Source organism: Rhinoderma darwinii, chromosome 8, assembly GCF_050947455.1.
Source record: "Rhinoderma darwinii isolate aRhiDar2 chromosome 8, aRhiDar2.hap1, whole genome shotgun sequence".
Taxonomy (NCBI): Eukaryota; Metazoa; Chordata; class Amphibia; order Anura; family Rhinodermatidae; genus Rhinoderma; species Rhinoderma darwinii.
The window spans coordinates 14874806-14891836 of NC_134694.1; the positions used below are offsets into that span (position 1 = coordinate 14874806).

A 17031-nucleotide genomic window follows, 5' to 3' on the forward strand; every position below is an offset into this window, starting at 1 on the left:
CAGCCATGGGGTCCCCCCTAGATGACAGCCATGGAGTCTCCCCTAGATGACAGCCATGGAGTCTCCCCTAGATGACAGCCATGGAGTCTCCCCTAGATGACAGCCATGGGTCTCCCCTAGATGACAGCATTGTGGTCTCCCCTAGTTGACAGCCATGGGGTCTCATCTAGTTGAAAGCTGTCGGTCGGGGCTAAACGTAAAAAGTTTCAGTTCTAGTTTAGATGATAGAAGTTTACATTTCACTAAATCTTGTGGTCCCAAATATTTGCATTTTTGCAACCATGTAACCAGCTACGGACTTCTAGTATGCTGGTATAACACTACAATAGTATTTTCTGCATCCTATAGATATTTACAATAAAACCAAACCTATAACCCCTGTTCTCGGCTGGGGAGCAGGATGAGCATGCGCTGTCCCTTTCCATAGAGAAATATGGACTTTAGACTATTCCGCATATGTGAAATGACAACAGATCCATATTCAGGACCTTATAAATATGGAACTTCTACAGACGTTCTCTCGTGAATGATACCTGAGTGAGGAGGTTGCTGATATTTCTGGAGCTCTGCACTTTGTGCTCTCTGTTCTTACCCAGTTGTAACCTCACATGTCGTATTAAGCCCATTATAAGAAATGTTGTGGGGTCTCCACTATCGCTGTGTGATTTTGTTAACACCTGACCCCAGAAGCTCGGCTACAGCACCCCAGCATTAGCGGAATGAGAAGCTTCAAATGGGATGACATTTGGCTATATAGCTTATTATTATTTACTGAATAGGCCGGTCATTATGGGGCATCTACGTTGTATGCAGAATTGTTTTACCAAAAATGAGTGGCATCTGGGGCACGATGGAAGCAGATATTACAGTCTATTATCGAGTTTGCCGGCACCAGTTTGAGAAGGGAAGTACAAAGGGTGGCAGCCTCCCTGGACGCCAGTCTGTGTGGTGAAAAAGGTTGCCCCTTCCTTACCTTTAACTCATAAGGGTTCGGAGGGTACAAGTTTATTACAGTGCATTACATTATAAAGGATGTATTCTAGTCTATTAAACCAGCATGTCATCTTATTGCTGCAGGAAATCATATTCTACCTGATGAGGACTTAGCCGCATTTCATTGGAGTTTGCTGGGACCAGATCATCCTCTCGCTTCACTGAAGGTGATTATTTCTTTCCCACTTATGATTATTTGCAATGCCTGTTACATTTAGTAATTAAAATAGGCATTTTATGTTCTGGTATATAGTTATAAAGGGGGAATTCATTTCTAACAACCAGGGAACCACAACTAAGAACGTGCCAGTGTTGGGTCACACTGCCGCTCTGGGTATGCAGGTCTCAGGACGAGCAGTGTACATAGAGACCAATGCTCATAATTAGAAGCAGCTAAGTAGATAAAATTCAGCCATAGCCCCCAATAACTCCACTTGTTGACATTAAAACCGTCAGGGGTTCAGTATAATAGGCCGTTGTTATTAATAGCAATTTATTTTATTTTTTTGCATAAATCACTACGAGATGTAGGAGAGAGGAGACTGTGCATTAGGTCTTATTCCTCACCTTTCAGCAGCATTTAGTTCCCCTTTCCCTGTTCGGAAAACCTCCTGTCATAAAAAAAAATCTGCTAGAGTAATACACTAAATAGAAGACAGGGAGGAGGGAGATGCAGCTGCAGTTCCTCTGTCTTTTTTTACTACATACTGTAAGGAATGATTATGTTTTTTATAACATCATACACATATATATATATATTTGTAACTACCCAACAGTATGATAGGAACTGACCTCTCTGTGCATTACATGGTTGGCTATTCATTTCATTGGCCAGCATTTAATTCTAGATTTACCGTACATTGGCCGCCGATGGCCTGGGGTTATGGTGGCCATATACATTAAATAACAGATGACTGAACGCTTGTTTTGCGGACAGTTATTTCTTCTGACGCCCACCTAAACATTCACGCATGGTTTGGCCGAGCCTGCCTGGTTATTTTATTTGGGAGAGGTTATTAAGCCGCTGCCAGCCCTTTTTGGCAACCACTTATCTCCCATGGAAACAAGGATGGGGCATGTTAAAATCCAACAGGCCACATCTTTCTTTCCCCCAACATCTGCCGTCAGGGGTAGTGCCCATCAGATCGTCGGCCGATCTCGCCAAAATCGGTTGGTTTAGCTGAGTTTGGTCTAATGTGTAAGGGCACCTTTAGAGAAGCTGATGCCAGGCTGACTTCTGTTTATACATTGGTCTTTGTGACTCTGCCCCTTTAACAATCCAATCATAAAAGACAATCAGATTTATGTCTGTGATCCCAATATGTGCTTGTTTTAATGACTTTATACTTCCAACTACTTCTAGGTCAGAGCTCACCAGCTTGTCTTGCCACCTTGTGATGTGGTTATAAAAGCCGTGTCTGAGTATGTGGCAACGATTAAAGACGCCTCTAACCTGGATGCTGTGGGGAAGGAGATATTCAGACACTCACAGGTGAGCAGAACGGCAAATTTCTGGATGGTAGAATTTACTGTTATCAATACAAGCAATTATTTCTTGTTAATATTGGGGGACACAACAACATGGGTATATGGCCCTGCCACTAGGAGGCAACACTAGGTATAAAAATGTAGCATCAATGTAGAAGACAAATGGGAGCAAGATTGAATCAGAGATTATGTTCCCAGATAGATTTCCGGTACGTGAGATATGCTTATTGACAGATATTTCTTTTGTCTTTTAGTCGAGGACAGAAGATAAGATTGAGCGATTTAAAAAAGCCGTGGAATATTATTCAATTGCCACCAAGCAGCGGCCACCTCCGCTCAATCCTCCTTTCTTTGGTGAGTATGTTGGTAGTGATCATATCTGACGTATTTGTGATCATACTATGCTTGTTGGAGAGTAACAACTCAGTTCTTCTTTTCCTTAGTTCCAGGATATGGGCCAAATCAGTTCGGAGTTCCCCCTCTGCCACACAACCAAATGGGAGGTGTACACATTGGCAAGCCTATGGTGAGATTTACTTGTCTATACCTTTTTCCTATAGGAATAACTGTATCTGCTTGTGCCTTGTATAGTGTAAAGTGATTAGGAATTCTTGTTAAAGGGGTTCACCGGGTTTAAAAAAAAAAAAAAAGGGTCTGCTCCCCCCAGAAATAGCGCTACTCTTAATCCATGGTCTGGTATTGCAGCCCAGTCTCATGCACTTGGATGGCAATTCTTATGAGTTTGTGGGGCTGTTGTGGGTATTTGGATGTGGATAAAAATGAGCGGATTTCTTTCAACTTAAGGATCATAAAGTGTTAGGAAAATAAATTAAACCTGTCTTCCTTTTATAGTTTGGACATCAGATGCCTCCAAAGCTTCAGTATCAGCACCACCCGTTTCCTCCAGGCCCCAATTCTGGGTTTGTGTTTCCTCCTCACCACATGGGTGACTTGTCTCACTTTCATGATGACCACCTTCTGAAAGGGGGCCCGTTTTCTGGCTGGTCTCCATACGACACAACTGCTTCCAAGTTCCCCAATCACTTGACAATGAAGCCTTCTCCTTCATCAGGCCAGGAATCGTCACCATCCTCTTCCTCTGATGAAGACCAGAATGGCGCCGCATCCAAGTAAGTCTCATCATTTCATGATATGACCTATTTCTACAAGCTGCTGTTTAGTTTCAGCATTAAATATCTGATTTGTATGGAAATATTGCTGCAAGTCGATCCTTTTTTGCTTTCTTTTACGCAGTCATGTGACAGATGCTCGTCAGCATAAGACTAACTGGGAGGAATCCTCTGGTGACAAGCACTCCCAGAACTGGGGCCATCAGTCAGGAGGTGTAGAGTCAGGCCAGAACATGGGGCACAATGAATCACAGATTCCATCATTACTGTCCATGGCAACAAGGAACCACATGGACATCACCACTCCACCTCTACCTCCAGTGGCTCCAGAAGTCTTAAGGGTGGCAGAACATAGACATCGTCGTGGTCTTATGTATCCATACATTTACCATGTCCTTACAAAGGTAAGACGCAGAGGTAGCATTGTGTATGTGAGTCCAAGGGCTGGATAAAATGTGCTTTATCCTATTAGACTCTTAACTCCATGCTGCTGGCCCTGCTGCTTGTGTTGGTGAGAGATCACTGTACACAACCAGCAGCACTGTTGTCATAGTCTTCAAATCCATATGTAATATTTATATACTCTGCCCTTCTGTATTGCGATTGACAGAGACTCCAGTACTGCTACACACTCCTCTATATACTGTATGTCTGTGATATTCAAAGGGGTTGTCCAGACAGGGGGTGGTTTTTCATACTGATTACCTATCCACGGGTTCGGTCATCAGTATATGATTGGTGGGAGTCCGACACCCGGACCCCGTACCGATCAGCTATTCCAGCTGCCTCTGGGCCCCCGGAAGCTATGCAGTGGTCGATGCCAGTAGCAGATTGCTCTGGTCACAGTATAGCGGCAGTACTGCTCCTATTCAAGTGAATAGGAGCAGAGCTGCAGTAACCCGGCACGGCCGCTGTACAGTGACTGGAGCCATCTACTAATCGGTCCAGGTGTCGGACAGCCATTGATCATAAACTGTTGACCTATGCTGTGGATAGGTAATCAGTATGAAATACCGCCCCATGTCTGGACAACCCATTTACTATTGCGGCAGGTTGTGTGCCTTGATCTACAGACACACTGATCTGGCAGATCCACATCTGAGAGCAGAGCTGTCCATCACTGCAGTCCTGTCCACATTCAGCGCGTTACATTGTAAACACCAATATTTTTTCACTTTAAATGCATACCTGTCCTCCTTATTATAGATTGCTGTAGTACACTTTTCATTTTATATTATACTCCCAGACAAATCCTTTGATATTACTCTATAGCACATTTTAACTTTTCTTACAGTCCGCTGTATTCTTTGATAGTTGCTATTAGTCGAACGGCACAAGATTTGTTGTGTTATTTAACCAATAGTCCAGCGGTCCTGTCTCCATACGATGCTGCCCTTAAACATCAATGATGACAGATCCGCTTTAACACTATACAGACTATTTAGCTTTGCTGTAATAAGTAAAGCACGGCCTATAGCGGGCAAGAAAACTCTTATCTGGTTATTTATTTTTCTTTCTTTTTTTTTTCATAGGGTGAGATTAAACTGCCTGTTTGCATAGAGGATGAGTGCAATGCTGACCTTCCTCCTGCTGCCATCCTCTTCCGCCCAGCTCGTCAGTATGTATATGGAGTCCTTTTTAGCCTTGCTGAGACCCAGAGGCGTCTGGAGCGACTAGCTATGCGTCGCCGCCTGCCCATAGATGGTGAGCAAATACTGTGGTTATTTTATATATTGTATACATACTTCTATATCGGGACAGATTTACTATTAGTGTCTTAAATCTAGACAGCTAAGAATTTCACTAATTTAACACAGTGGCTCATGCTGGATGAGAAATTTGGCGCACCTTTAGACTCTTCCATCTAACTTTATACCACCCATTGGTTGGCTTACTTTAACCACTTTTTTTGTGCCAAAATGTTGGCGCATCTTAATCTGTGCCCCCTTGACTGACGAGACGCAAACATCTGTTCTTTTTGGTGCATTTCATGATAATGCGTCTAAAATGATTTGCGCCAAAAAAAGGTGTGACTTAGGCCAAAATTCTGGCGCAGGACCAATAGTAAATCTGCTTCATAGTATTCATACTTCTCGCGCTTCTATTGTATATATTGTATTCATACTTCTCGCGCCTCTATTGTATATATTGTATTCATACTTCTCGCGCCTCTATTGTATATATTGTATTCATACTTCTCGCGCTTCTATTGTATATATTGTATTCATACTTCTCGCGCCTCTATTTTATATATTGTATTCATACTTCTCGCGCCTCTATTGTATATATTGTATTCATACTTCTCGCTTTGTGTACATTGCTGTGTATAATGTGGATGCGGTTACACAGCTTGTAGCTATTCCCAAAATTTAATAGGTTTTTAAGATCACAGCACGTGTAAACAGAACAAACCACAAACGCCATACGTCACGTGTTTACTTCCTGTCTGTTCTAGTTTATTTTTCTCTTGCTCTACACAAATCCTTTGTTCTACTAAGCTGCCTTATCTGAAACATAATCTTCCTAAGGATATTTCTGTCTGCTGTGTGCCATCTACCCTGCCCTGCTGCCCTGCTGAGTTGTCTTATTTTATGGATATTCATTCAGGCTCTGTCACCAGTTTCATACTTCTCTATCTCCTACCTAATAGGCGCTGTGTTGTAGATAACTACTGTGTTTTTGTTTTGTTTTTTAAAACTTTATTAGTGACAAAGTTCTGATCATTTTAACATTTATTACATTTTTTTGTAAAAGCACCAACTGGGTGTTTTTTTAACTTTAACCAAGTGGCCGGTGTAAAGAAGTGTATGACGCTGACCAATCAGCGTCATACACTTCTCTTCATTCATGCCCAGCTTTAGTCACAGCACTGTGTGATCTCGCGAGATCACGCTGCGTCGTCTCCCACTCCCGCAGTTCCTTTACCGGAGCGACAGGAGAATGACCAGACATCTCCTCCAGCCGCCTCCTGGCTGGAGGAGATGTCTGGTCTTTCTCCCGATGCTCCGGTGAAGAAACTGCGAGAGGAAGTCACGTCACAGCGTGATCTCGCAAGATCGCGCTGGGCATGAATGAAGAGAAGTGTATGACGCTGATTGGTCAGCGTCATACACTTCTTTACACCGGCCACTTGGTTAAAGTAAAAAAAAAACGCACAGTTGGTGCTTTTACAAAAACTTTTCACAAATGTTAAAATAATCAGAACTTTGTCACTAATAATGCACATCCATATACTGTCCGTATTTATGGAAACTCCCATAGACTTCTATGGGAAGTCCGTGCCGTAATTACTGACAAGAATAGGACAGGTTCTATAATTTTTTTCAGCACAGACACCCATCAGTAAAAATACTGAAAATTGTCTGTGGCCAATAGAAATGAATGTGTCCGTAATTACTGATGAAAAACACAGTCGTGTGCATGGAGCCTTTAGGCCTTGTTCACATCTGCGTCAGTCTTTCCGTTCTGCCCCATCAAAACAACCGAAGCGTTGTACAACGGACACCATTGGCGTCTGAAGGAACCCATTGACTTTAATGAGTTCAGTCGGGTTTATTTCATGGTGTCCATGGTTTTACCAATATCGCAGCATGCTGCGCTATTGTTTCTGTAATTTTGGGCCGGACCTATGATGGTGGGGACCTAAAGGAGCCTCCAACGCAGATGTGAACGAGGCCTTAGTGTAGAGAGACTACTCTTTAAAAAGAGAAAATGTCAGCACATATTTTACTATCGCTGCTAAGCATGAACATGAGGGTCTCGTACACGCTTTGATCAAGCTGTATAGCCCCACTTGTTAGTTTACAGCAATCTCATTCATTCTAGGAGAAAAATACAAATGGTGAATTATCTCTTGTTCATTTATCCCTCCAGTTCCACCAGTGATCATCAAGGAATGGTCGGCCTATAAAGGAAAGTCCCCTCAAACACCAGAGCTGGTGTCAGCTTTGACCTTCAGAGAATGGACCTGTCCTAATTTGAAGAAACTATGGCTTGGCAAAGCTGTAGAAGACAAGAACCGCAGAATGAGAGCTTTCTTGGCCTGTATGAAGTCAGATACCCCCAGCATGCTAAATCCAGCCAATGTGCCCACTCATCTCCTCCTGATGTGCTGCGTACTGCGGTGAGGAGAACTGATCTTCTACTTTTACGGTGTTAGAGGAGTCGTTGGCCCTGTCTGGACGTGTAGGAGTCACAGTCTCTTCTTATTTGCAGGTATATGATGCAGTGGCCTGGAGGAAGGATATTACTGAGGCACGAGCTGGATGCATTCTTAGCCCAAGCTGTATCTTCTCAACTCTATGAGCCGGACCAGCTTCAAGAGCTCAAGGTAAGGGATGGACTCTTTGGAAAATTAGGAGCGGATTGTGTGAATAAACCTTAGAAATGAAAAGCCAACATTAATTCCCTGATGATATTGAGCAGATTGAAAAGCTGGATACCCGTGGAGTGCAACTGGCAGCGCTTTTCATGAGTGGGGTGGACACTGCGCTATTTGCCAATGATGCCTGTGGCCAGCCTGTACCCTGGGAGCATTGCTGTCCTTGGATTTACTTTGATGGGAAGCTTTTCCAGAGCAAGCTAATCCGAGCAGGCCGCGAGAAAGTCCCCTTAATCGAACTGTGTGATGGCCAGGTAAGAAGTCGGATTTGCTTGAAAATGTGTCTTGGATTTGCATAGTAGATATTGAATATGATTGTAGGACAGCAACCATTTTAGTTTTCGCATGCCTGTAGCGGTAAACTACGTTGTATAATTTTATTCTGTGCCAACATGACGGTGATCTGTGAATATACCCACTGCAGGCAGAACAGGCAGCCAAAGTGGAGAAGATGAGACAGAGCATCTTGGAGGGGATCAATCTTAATCGCCAACTACCTCCACCACTTCTTCCGCCGCCACCATTTATGCCCCATATGATGCCACCATTTTACCCTGTCCCACTGTATCCTAGAGCCATGGGTTCCATGCCCCCACCTCCCCCTGGCAGAAACAGAGGCTTTTCAGGTATGCATTTGATATCTTATAGTACAAGATGCTGTTTATTGTGCTTGTTCGTGACTTTGCTTTTCTCCAATGCAGGAGTTCATCCTATCCCCCCTCAAGGAGGCAAGCTGGAAATTGCGGGTATGGTTGTAGGTCAGTGGGCTGGCAGTAAACCTTCCCGAGGGCGAGGAGCTTTCGGTATGCAGGTTGTCTCCGTTGGGGGTCCAGGAAAAGGGTGAGTGTACAATATGTTCCATCTGTTGTTGGATATCTGTGGATAACCTTTATTGAGTCTTGTCTTATTAGATGTATGACTACATTCACAATATCCACTTCCATATTTACCTTTTTATTTTCAGACGTGGAAGAGATAACAACTCTGTTAATAAAGTGACAAAAACAAACAAAAAAGTGAACAAACCGGTAAGCACCTGATGATCACCGACGATCTGCAGACGACATGCGGTTCTGCAGCAGCCATTATATTAAAACAGTCAGCTGTGGGTGTACATACCATGCAATACATTAACCTGCAGATTTATTAGGCTTTAGGACTTAGTATTAGATTTCAGCTATCAGCGCCTATATAATGCATGTTCAGCCACGCCATATATATAATATATATATATTTTCAATATTGTGCTAAGATAAGCTGCGGCCAGGCACTTATACATCCTGATGAAACTGATTGAGGACCGAACAGGAAAAAACAAACCTGTCTGATCTTTGTTTCATCTGATGACCAACATTAGATTGTTAATGGATCCCGAAAAATCTAGGGGCATCGGAAGGGGATTATTGGGTTTAGTCAACCCCTATCCATATGCCCTCAGAGGGCATATGGATGTAATAAGAGGGCGTCACCTACTCGGACCCCCCCACCCTCCCCTTTTAGCCAAAGCGGAAAGCATGGATGCATGAGGAGCCGCCAGTGGTCTTTCCTGGCCATAACAGATTATTTCAGGGGTCCGGCATCCCCTACCATCAGCTGATAAAACTATAGTAGATGATGACACCAGTCAGTATGCACAGGTACAATGTCATATACATTCTCAATATTTGTAAAGATGAAATTACTCTTCCGGTCTTTAGTTCACACCAGTAAAGCTCCTGTGTTTGCATTTTACCCTAGGGATCGACAGACAGCCGTAGTCCGTCCCACGTGAATGGGACCAGTGGAAACACAGTTACTGAGGAAGAATCCAGCCCTCAAACCGTAGCATGTGCCTTACCCAGAGAATGCAGTGAGCCTTGCAGCAATGGCAACAGCCCTCACTTCACAGGAATGAGCAGTGAAGGAGGGGACAACTGCCGTGACGAAAAGTTGGGTCCAACACCCCTCCAGAAGGAGGAATGAGCAGTGCAGGAAAATACAGGGCAACACAGGAGAAGGAGAGTGTCCTAGGGAGGCACAACCCCCCCCCCCCCCCCCCCCCCCAAAAATATATTTTTCAAAAATAACACATTTGCAAGTGAGCCCTCTGCACACACTTAACCAAAATCATCTATGGTGCTCTGATTGTCAATCTCTACTGTGGTGCGCACATACATTGTCCTCAGTGCTAATGGATCGTCTGCCTAGCAGGGGCACATTTTGTGTGATCCCGGTCCTGGCACGAGTATCTGACTCGTGTCTTTTCTCTACAAACCCAAATAGCAGAAATGAGTCCTGGTCTAACACACATATTGCAATGCTGCTAGTTGTTCCTGGCCGTAGAAGGAAAAAGTTGCAATATATAGATTAAAAAGCGTCATGGGGGCAGAACAGCCGCAGCTAGTCCTGTTTCCAGACTAGGGGATAGATACTCTATACTGACAGATTTTCAGTATTAAACATTTTGACAGGGGAAAATAGGAGTTGTTCCTCCCTCCCTCGCTCTCCTCCTCATATCCTCCTGCCAGACGACCCAATCCTGTAGATAATGTGGGACTTTTTGTCAGAATTTTTTTAATATTATTTTTTATATGTACATATATATATATAAATATATATATATAAATATGGCCTTTGTACAAAGGGGAAATTCAGGAAAGAGGACTGTCATGGGCAGATTTTTCCTGCCTTTAGATAAGGTCAAGCCTGTGTTTATGCTGGGTCATTTCAATTGCTGCAGGAAAAGCTGCCTCCATTTCTTTCATACCTTCGGAGCAATATTAGCCATATATAACTTTGCTGAAATAACGTGCCCTCTGTACCCACTCCTCTGCGGAGGCCCGAGGCGCTCACAGTCAGCAGCATCTCTGTACATGACGATCTACCTTCATTTCCTAGCAGGCCCTCTATAGTGAGGAATATTAGACACGCTCGAATGTTAGAAGGAAATGGAGTAGAGAAGGGTAGATGAATAATACTCTCAATTGACCCCGCCGGTAGCAAATGATATAACCCGGTGCAGCGGAGGAGCTCGCACACATTGCTTGACATCACAAAAAGGTTAAACCTCAGTTTTGGCGAAGATGTACTGTGAATGATTGTATGTGCATAATGTTATCGGCCGCCACGTGGCGCGGATACATGCCGAGTACGCATCTAGGACTTGTCTGACAAGGCTCACTGTGTATATTGTGAATATGCATACGTTTGTGCACAGACTTTATGTACAGAGAGAGGCAGAGAGAGAGAGATCTATTTATGTAACCTATAAATATATATTTAGTTAAAAGCCACATTTGCATCCTAAGCAGAACCAGTATTCCTCGAGAACGCTGCCGCTGCAGGGGGGAGGTTTGTGGTGATTCTGTACTCCGGACGTGTAATTCACTAGAACAGGAGAGGGCAGATTTAGCTCTCGTGTCCAGCGCTCCATTTTGGAATCCTCGCTTGACGCCCACCTCTCCAAAAGTAACGAGAAACAAGATTTTTTATTTTTATTTTTTTTATTTTGTTGTTGATGAAAGAAGCACCACAACACCCATCGGCTTTTTCTCTGTTTGAGAGGCTTGCCGGCTGTTACTCAGCACCTGTCACTAGGAACGACGTCCCTTTCCCAGTAGGGGAAAAAAACAATTTTGAAACGCTACGGTAATTCTAAGTCCTTCCTGCTGTATGTGGTTCTCTGAGCTCAGACTATGGGCAGCGTCTTGCATCCAATAACAGAGGACCGGTAGTGTTAAAGCTGTCCCGAATTCTTTTGGGATTTTAGAAGGATTCGTTTTTTTCTAACCCCCACGTATGTTGTACATTTATTCTTGGGGTCATCACTTCATGTATCTACAGACGGACAATGAGGGCTATGGTTGTGTAACCCGCTGTTCGGTGCACCTTTTAGCGGTTGCATGTGAAGAGCTCTATTCGACAGATATGACTTCTTAAAACCTTGATGACCTATTGCTATAAAGCCCCTATTAAAAATGGGATTTCACCTCGTTTTGCCATTTTGAACAATCCCTTTAAAGTATCATTGACCTGTTTACTGGCAGTTACTTTATGTTGGGTACCAAGACCATTTCACTATTTGAGGTCATTATGCAAATACTTTGGTGTTAAAGGGAACTTGTCACCAACACAGGCCCCATTTTTGTTAAAGTGTAACTAAACTTTTTAAAGGACTTTTGACATGTCAGAAGTTTTGATCGGTGGGGGTCCGAGCACTGGGATCCCACTGATTGCGAAAACGAAACGGCAGAAGTGCTCACGTGAGCGCTGTGTGGCTTCATTTCTGATTGGCTCATTTCTGATTGGCTTTCCTCGGAGTGGTGTATGAGCTCAATAGAGAGTCTATGAGCTCATACACCGTTCGTTCTGCTTCCCGAGCAGGGCTGATCAGGAACGAATCGGCACAGCGGCTCACCCGAGAGCTTCTGACGCTTCGATTTAGTGATTGGTGTGGTTCTTCGTGCTCGTACCCCCATCGATCAAAACTTCTGATATTTTAAAAGTTTAGTTACCCTTTAAAATCCCCATATACCGTTGAACTTTCATGTGCAATTGCCCCCACTAAACTTCCCTAAGTGACATTGGAGGCTTTGATAGCCTGATCAGCCCTTAGGCTGGTTTCGCACGACCGCAGCGCCCCCTCACAGTTTTATTTAATCACTTAGTGCGCCATAGACCCCTATGGTGATCTAAGTAGTTCAGTAGAGCCGCAGGGAGTTTGGACGTTGTGGCTTTCACAAAGACAACAACACAACCGCGTAAAGAAACTTTCGGGGGCTGGGATGACGCAGCTCACTTAGATTGCCCAATTGCCCTTTCGGGGGCTATTTAGTGGTTGTATTTGTGCCCACTATTTCAGCTTTCATCTCTTTCAGCATTATGGATCCACTTGGCATATTCTGCTTTCAGATGGTTATGATACAAATACCAATTCTTGCCCCTTTCTAATAGTATTTGTCCCATTCATCCCATGTTGACTACAAGTGATCTCAGTGCATCCTTGGTAGAGCTGAGCCGATATACGCAGCCAGTGTAAGGGTGGTATATGTCCTGGCAGTGTTGTGGTGCTGTAACCAGCCCCCTACATTGCGTGTGTTTGTGGGTTTTTGTTTTTTTATTGCTCTTTTTTTTTTTTTCCCTCCAAACTTTATACAAAAGAAGGGAGATAACGTTACAAAGGTCTTTTCAAACCTCAAAAATACCATTTGGCAGCGTAACAGGCTTGGGCATTCATGTTCCCATTCTTTACCTTGTTGATAATAACGGGAGTCATGCCAAGCCACATTCTGATGTTGGCATCAACTGATGCCCTGCTGCTTGGATCACTTCTTTTAGACATTGTTATCAAAAACATGTCCTGGGAGCACGTAACCCAGGAATCGTGACGACAATTCCCCTCTGTTTACTACTTTGGCCACCTGGACGGACTTGGGTTCTTGGAGAATTCATTATTACAGTGGCCACGGATCATGCCCACAGGGTAACAGAGGGTAAAACAGTTTTGATCATAAGGGGGCAACCTGTCCTGATATCTCACAGGGGGGGAAAGAACAGTCCGTTCCCGCCCAAAGTGTCAACTTGTGATTTTTTTTTTTTCGATTTTTATGCCGTTACCATTTAATACGTATCTTTTTTTTTTTCGGATTTTTCTTTGAACCGCATTTCACAATGAAAACTAATTTTAATCACACGTGAACATCCACTTAATTATCCACTATTAATTGCCGTATTGATATCAATTTTTTTTTTTTTCGATTTTAGTACAATTGGTTTGTTTTTTTTCTTCGTTTTTTTTATCATGTGTTCTTCACACATTATGTAGCTGGTGAGAGGCGATAAAACGCAAACTGTTTTCACTCACCAGGGCTTTGTTAAAATGTTTTTCACTAACCATAATCTCTCTGATGTTAAAGTAACCGCTAATCTCATTTATTTCACATCATTGTGTAAAGCTGCACTTTTCTCGATACCTTTCTGACGTTAAACACGCCGTCTTCCATTGGTGTTGGCGTATGTTCTGCCTGCATCGAGGACGTGCGCAAAGACAGCTTGGCATGTACGGAAGAATAAAATCATTTTTTTACCATTTTTTTTTTTTTTTTTTGTCTCGTTTGATTTTAGAAAGGTAAATTGGCTTAAACCAATTAATCTCACGTAACGTAGAAGGGGTGAGTAGCAGCCCTGCCTTCTGTTTTTCAATGTTAAAATACCCGCCTAGGTTATATACTTTTGGTGTTACGGGGGAGGGTGGGTGGGCAGTTATTGTTGATGTAACACTGTTCTTTATTATTATATACATATTGCTCGAATTGACTATGATAGGTTCCCAAGAACCCCCTGTAATCTATATAAAGCCAAACGGGCCACGGCTTTCGTCCTGGAGCCCGTTGGACGGTAGGAAGTTTTGGGAACAGTAGATAAGTGTTGCCTTGTTTTGTGTATTGTGCACAGTCTGGCATGGAACAACAAGGCACATCCATGACACTTTACCTGACGCTACACAGCAGTGCAGTACTTTGACGTATATATTAACCAAGCAACCACTCCCAGTATTCTGGGCCGGACCCGCTCATCTGTCACAACACATCGTAGATGAAGCCTAGAACTCATTACAACGTGAGTGACCAGCACACGTAGACCCCTGCAGTAGTGTCATGGCCGTATATATATATATAGTCCGATCATCTGAAAGGCTTCTATCGTGTTGTGTGGGGAAGAAGCTGCCCGTTACCGATGACGTTTAACTTCGACATCAAACTCCTGATCGTTTCCATTGTTGATGTCTTACGACAGGGCAGGCGGTAAAACCCATTCGTCATCTTTATTTACTGGTCATATATTTCTGATAATTTTTTTTTAATTTTTTTTTATGGCTCGATCACATCATCGGAGATGATTCTCACACATACAGATAAAATTAACGTGTCTTTTTAAGATTTTAATTGGTAGATGTTCGAAAGAAGAAAAAAATACAAGTAAACTAACATTTTCTTAAGACTTAAATGTAAGAAACGACAATTAAGAAGAAAAAATATATATTAAAAAATTACAAAAAAAAAAAATTGTCCTTGCACCCGATTCCTTTTGGGTGTAAACTTGACCCATCTGTATCTGCTGCACACGTATTTGTGATATTACGCTTCTTTTATTCCTGGTTTAGTGGTAACTAATTGCGAATTAATTTTCACGAAGAAACAGAACCTTTGAAAGGAAATCTTGCTGACTTTCAAAGTGTAAGTATATATATTTTGTAAGCCCGCTCCCTGTTAAACCCAATTAATATAAACTTCCCGCTTTCTCTTCAGGTTTCTTTTTTTTTTTTTCATGTTTTTTTGAGGTTTGTTTTTTAGCTAGGTGAATCTTTCACTGCAATGAATCTTTGTTAGTAATTTCATGTTTAACTGATACTGTCTATGTTTAATACAGTCAAAAAAAATATCGAAAAAAACAATACAAAAAAAGTTTAAAAAAAAAAACCATGGCTTCTGGATTATATTTTCTCCCCTGTTAATAAACACCCCCTTTTATGCTAGTCACCTGTTTAGTGGATGGGTAATGTGTAACTATCTCCCACCTCCCAAAAATTTCCTGTCCTGTAATCCCTGCCCCCAGCATCTCCATAGTTTATCAATGTAAGTTAGAGCGGCAAAACTCTTGAGAATGTCTGCTGATGTGGAGAAGGTGGTGAACTTATGATGCAGAATGTTTAGGATTGCTTCATGGAGGAGCTTGGTTTCCAGTTAGAAAGACTTACAATGCTTAATAAAGTCTATTCTTTTAGTAAAACGTGTCTCTCCCGTTTCTTTTTGCACCACTATGTTTCCCTATTCCCCGCTTCCGGCATTTGGCCCAGTAACACTAAGAACACTACATTTTTGTCTGCCCCTGATTGACCTCAATTGTCTGCAGTGCAATGACATCATCTCATAGTAAAGGATCACATCCCCATCATACTGGGGGATAGAAAGCGGGAAGTGTCTCACTAATCCATAGGTAGAGGTGAAACATCCCTGTCTATGGCGGTTATCCGGGTTTTTAAAATTGACAGCCTATCCTTAGTATAGGCCATCAATATTAGATCGGTAGAGGTCTGACTCTCGGCACCTCCGCAGATCATTTGAAGGGGCCGCGGCACTCGTAAGAGCGCTGTTTCCTCCTCGTTCATAATTTGCAGGCGCCGTTACATTTGTAGCTGCTCTGCCAGGTATTGCACCACTGGCCTATTCAAGTGAATGCCACAAACGCAACGGTGCGTGGAAAGTACGAACGAGCAGAAAACCAATGAAGAGACCCCTTCCAAACAGCTGATCGAGGGGTGCCAAAAGATGGACCCCCCCCACCACTCTAATATTGATGGCCTATTATTCCTAACACAAAATACAGGCAGGATGACCAGTATAATGCAAAATACAACATCTTTATTAGATATAAAATACAGAATATAAAATCGACAAACCCATGAGGCAAGGATCCCCACAGGTAAATACTAAAAACCTCCTATAGAAAGAAATGCAGAGGTAAATACAGCAAAGTACCCGAACAACGAATGCAGCAGCTGTATACTGACAAGTGTCGCCCTTTTACACCGGCCGATAAGCAGATGGTGCAGCGAGCGCCGATCAATGAGACATCGTTGATCGGCGCTCGTTTGCTCCTGTCACACGGAGCTATGGATGGGGACGAGCGGTCGTTACTCCGATCCCTCGTCCCCATACGTTATCATGTCGGCAGTGCGTCTCCCTGTTTACACACCAGGATGTGCTGCCGACAACGATAATATTTCACTTTTTTATAATGATATGACCTGCAGATGATTGGGCGTTTGCTCGTTCATCTGCTGATCGTTCCCCTGTTTACACAGGACAATTATCAGCAACAAGCGTTCTATTAACCCCTTTAGGACACAGCCTGTTTTGGCCTTGTGGACACAGATGATTTTTTCAAATCTGACGTGTCACTTTATGTGGTAATAACTCCGGAATGCTTTTACCTATCCAAGCGATTCTGAGATTGTTTTCTTGTGACATATTGTACTTTATGTTAGTGAAAAAATTTGGT

At 43.0% G+C, this 17031-nt stretch overlaps 1 protein-coding gene across 2 annotated transcripts in view; it reads left to right on the forward strand.

Annotated features, from left to right (window-relative positions):
- FAM120C (family with sequence similarity 120 member C) overlaps positions 1-15759 on the forward strand; it is a 29415-nt gene extending 13656 nt beyond the window's left edge. Inside the window, exons 3-16 of one of the 2 annotated variants that reach the window (XM_075835242.1) lie at positions 1078-1160; positions 2357-2485; positions 2736-2835; positions 2925-3007; positions 3334-3611; positions 3736-4015; positions 5144-5315; positions 7485-7734; positions 7827-7941; positions 8037-8246; positions 8417-8618; positions 8718-8832; positions 8957-9020; positions 9730-15759. In XM_075835242.1, coding sequence (XP_075691357.1) covers positions 1078-1160; positions 2357-2485; positions 2736-2835; positions 2925-3007; positions 3334-3611; positions 3736-4015; positions 5144-5315; positions 7485-7734; positions 7827-7941; positions 8037-8246; positions 8417-8618; positions 8718-8832; positions 8957-9020; positions 9730-9954 — 2306 coding nt within the window. In that variant the 3' untranslated portion in view covers positions 9955-15759. Of the gene's footprint in view, positions 1-1077; positions 1161-2356; positions 2486-2735; positions 2836-2924; positions 3008-3333; positions 3612-3735; positions 4016-5143; positions 5316-7484; positions 7735-7826; positions 7942-8036; positions 8247-8416; positions 8619-8693; positions 8833-8956; positions 9021-9729 lie in introns of both variants that reach the window. The other variant, XM_075835241.1, reaches the window with a different exon arrangement.
- The last annotated feature ends 1272 nt before the right edge of the window (positions 15760-17031 follow it).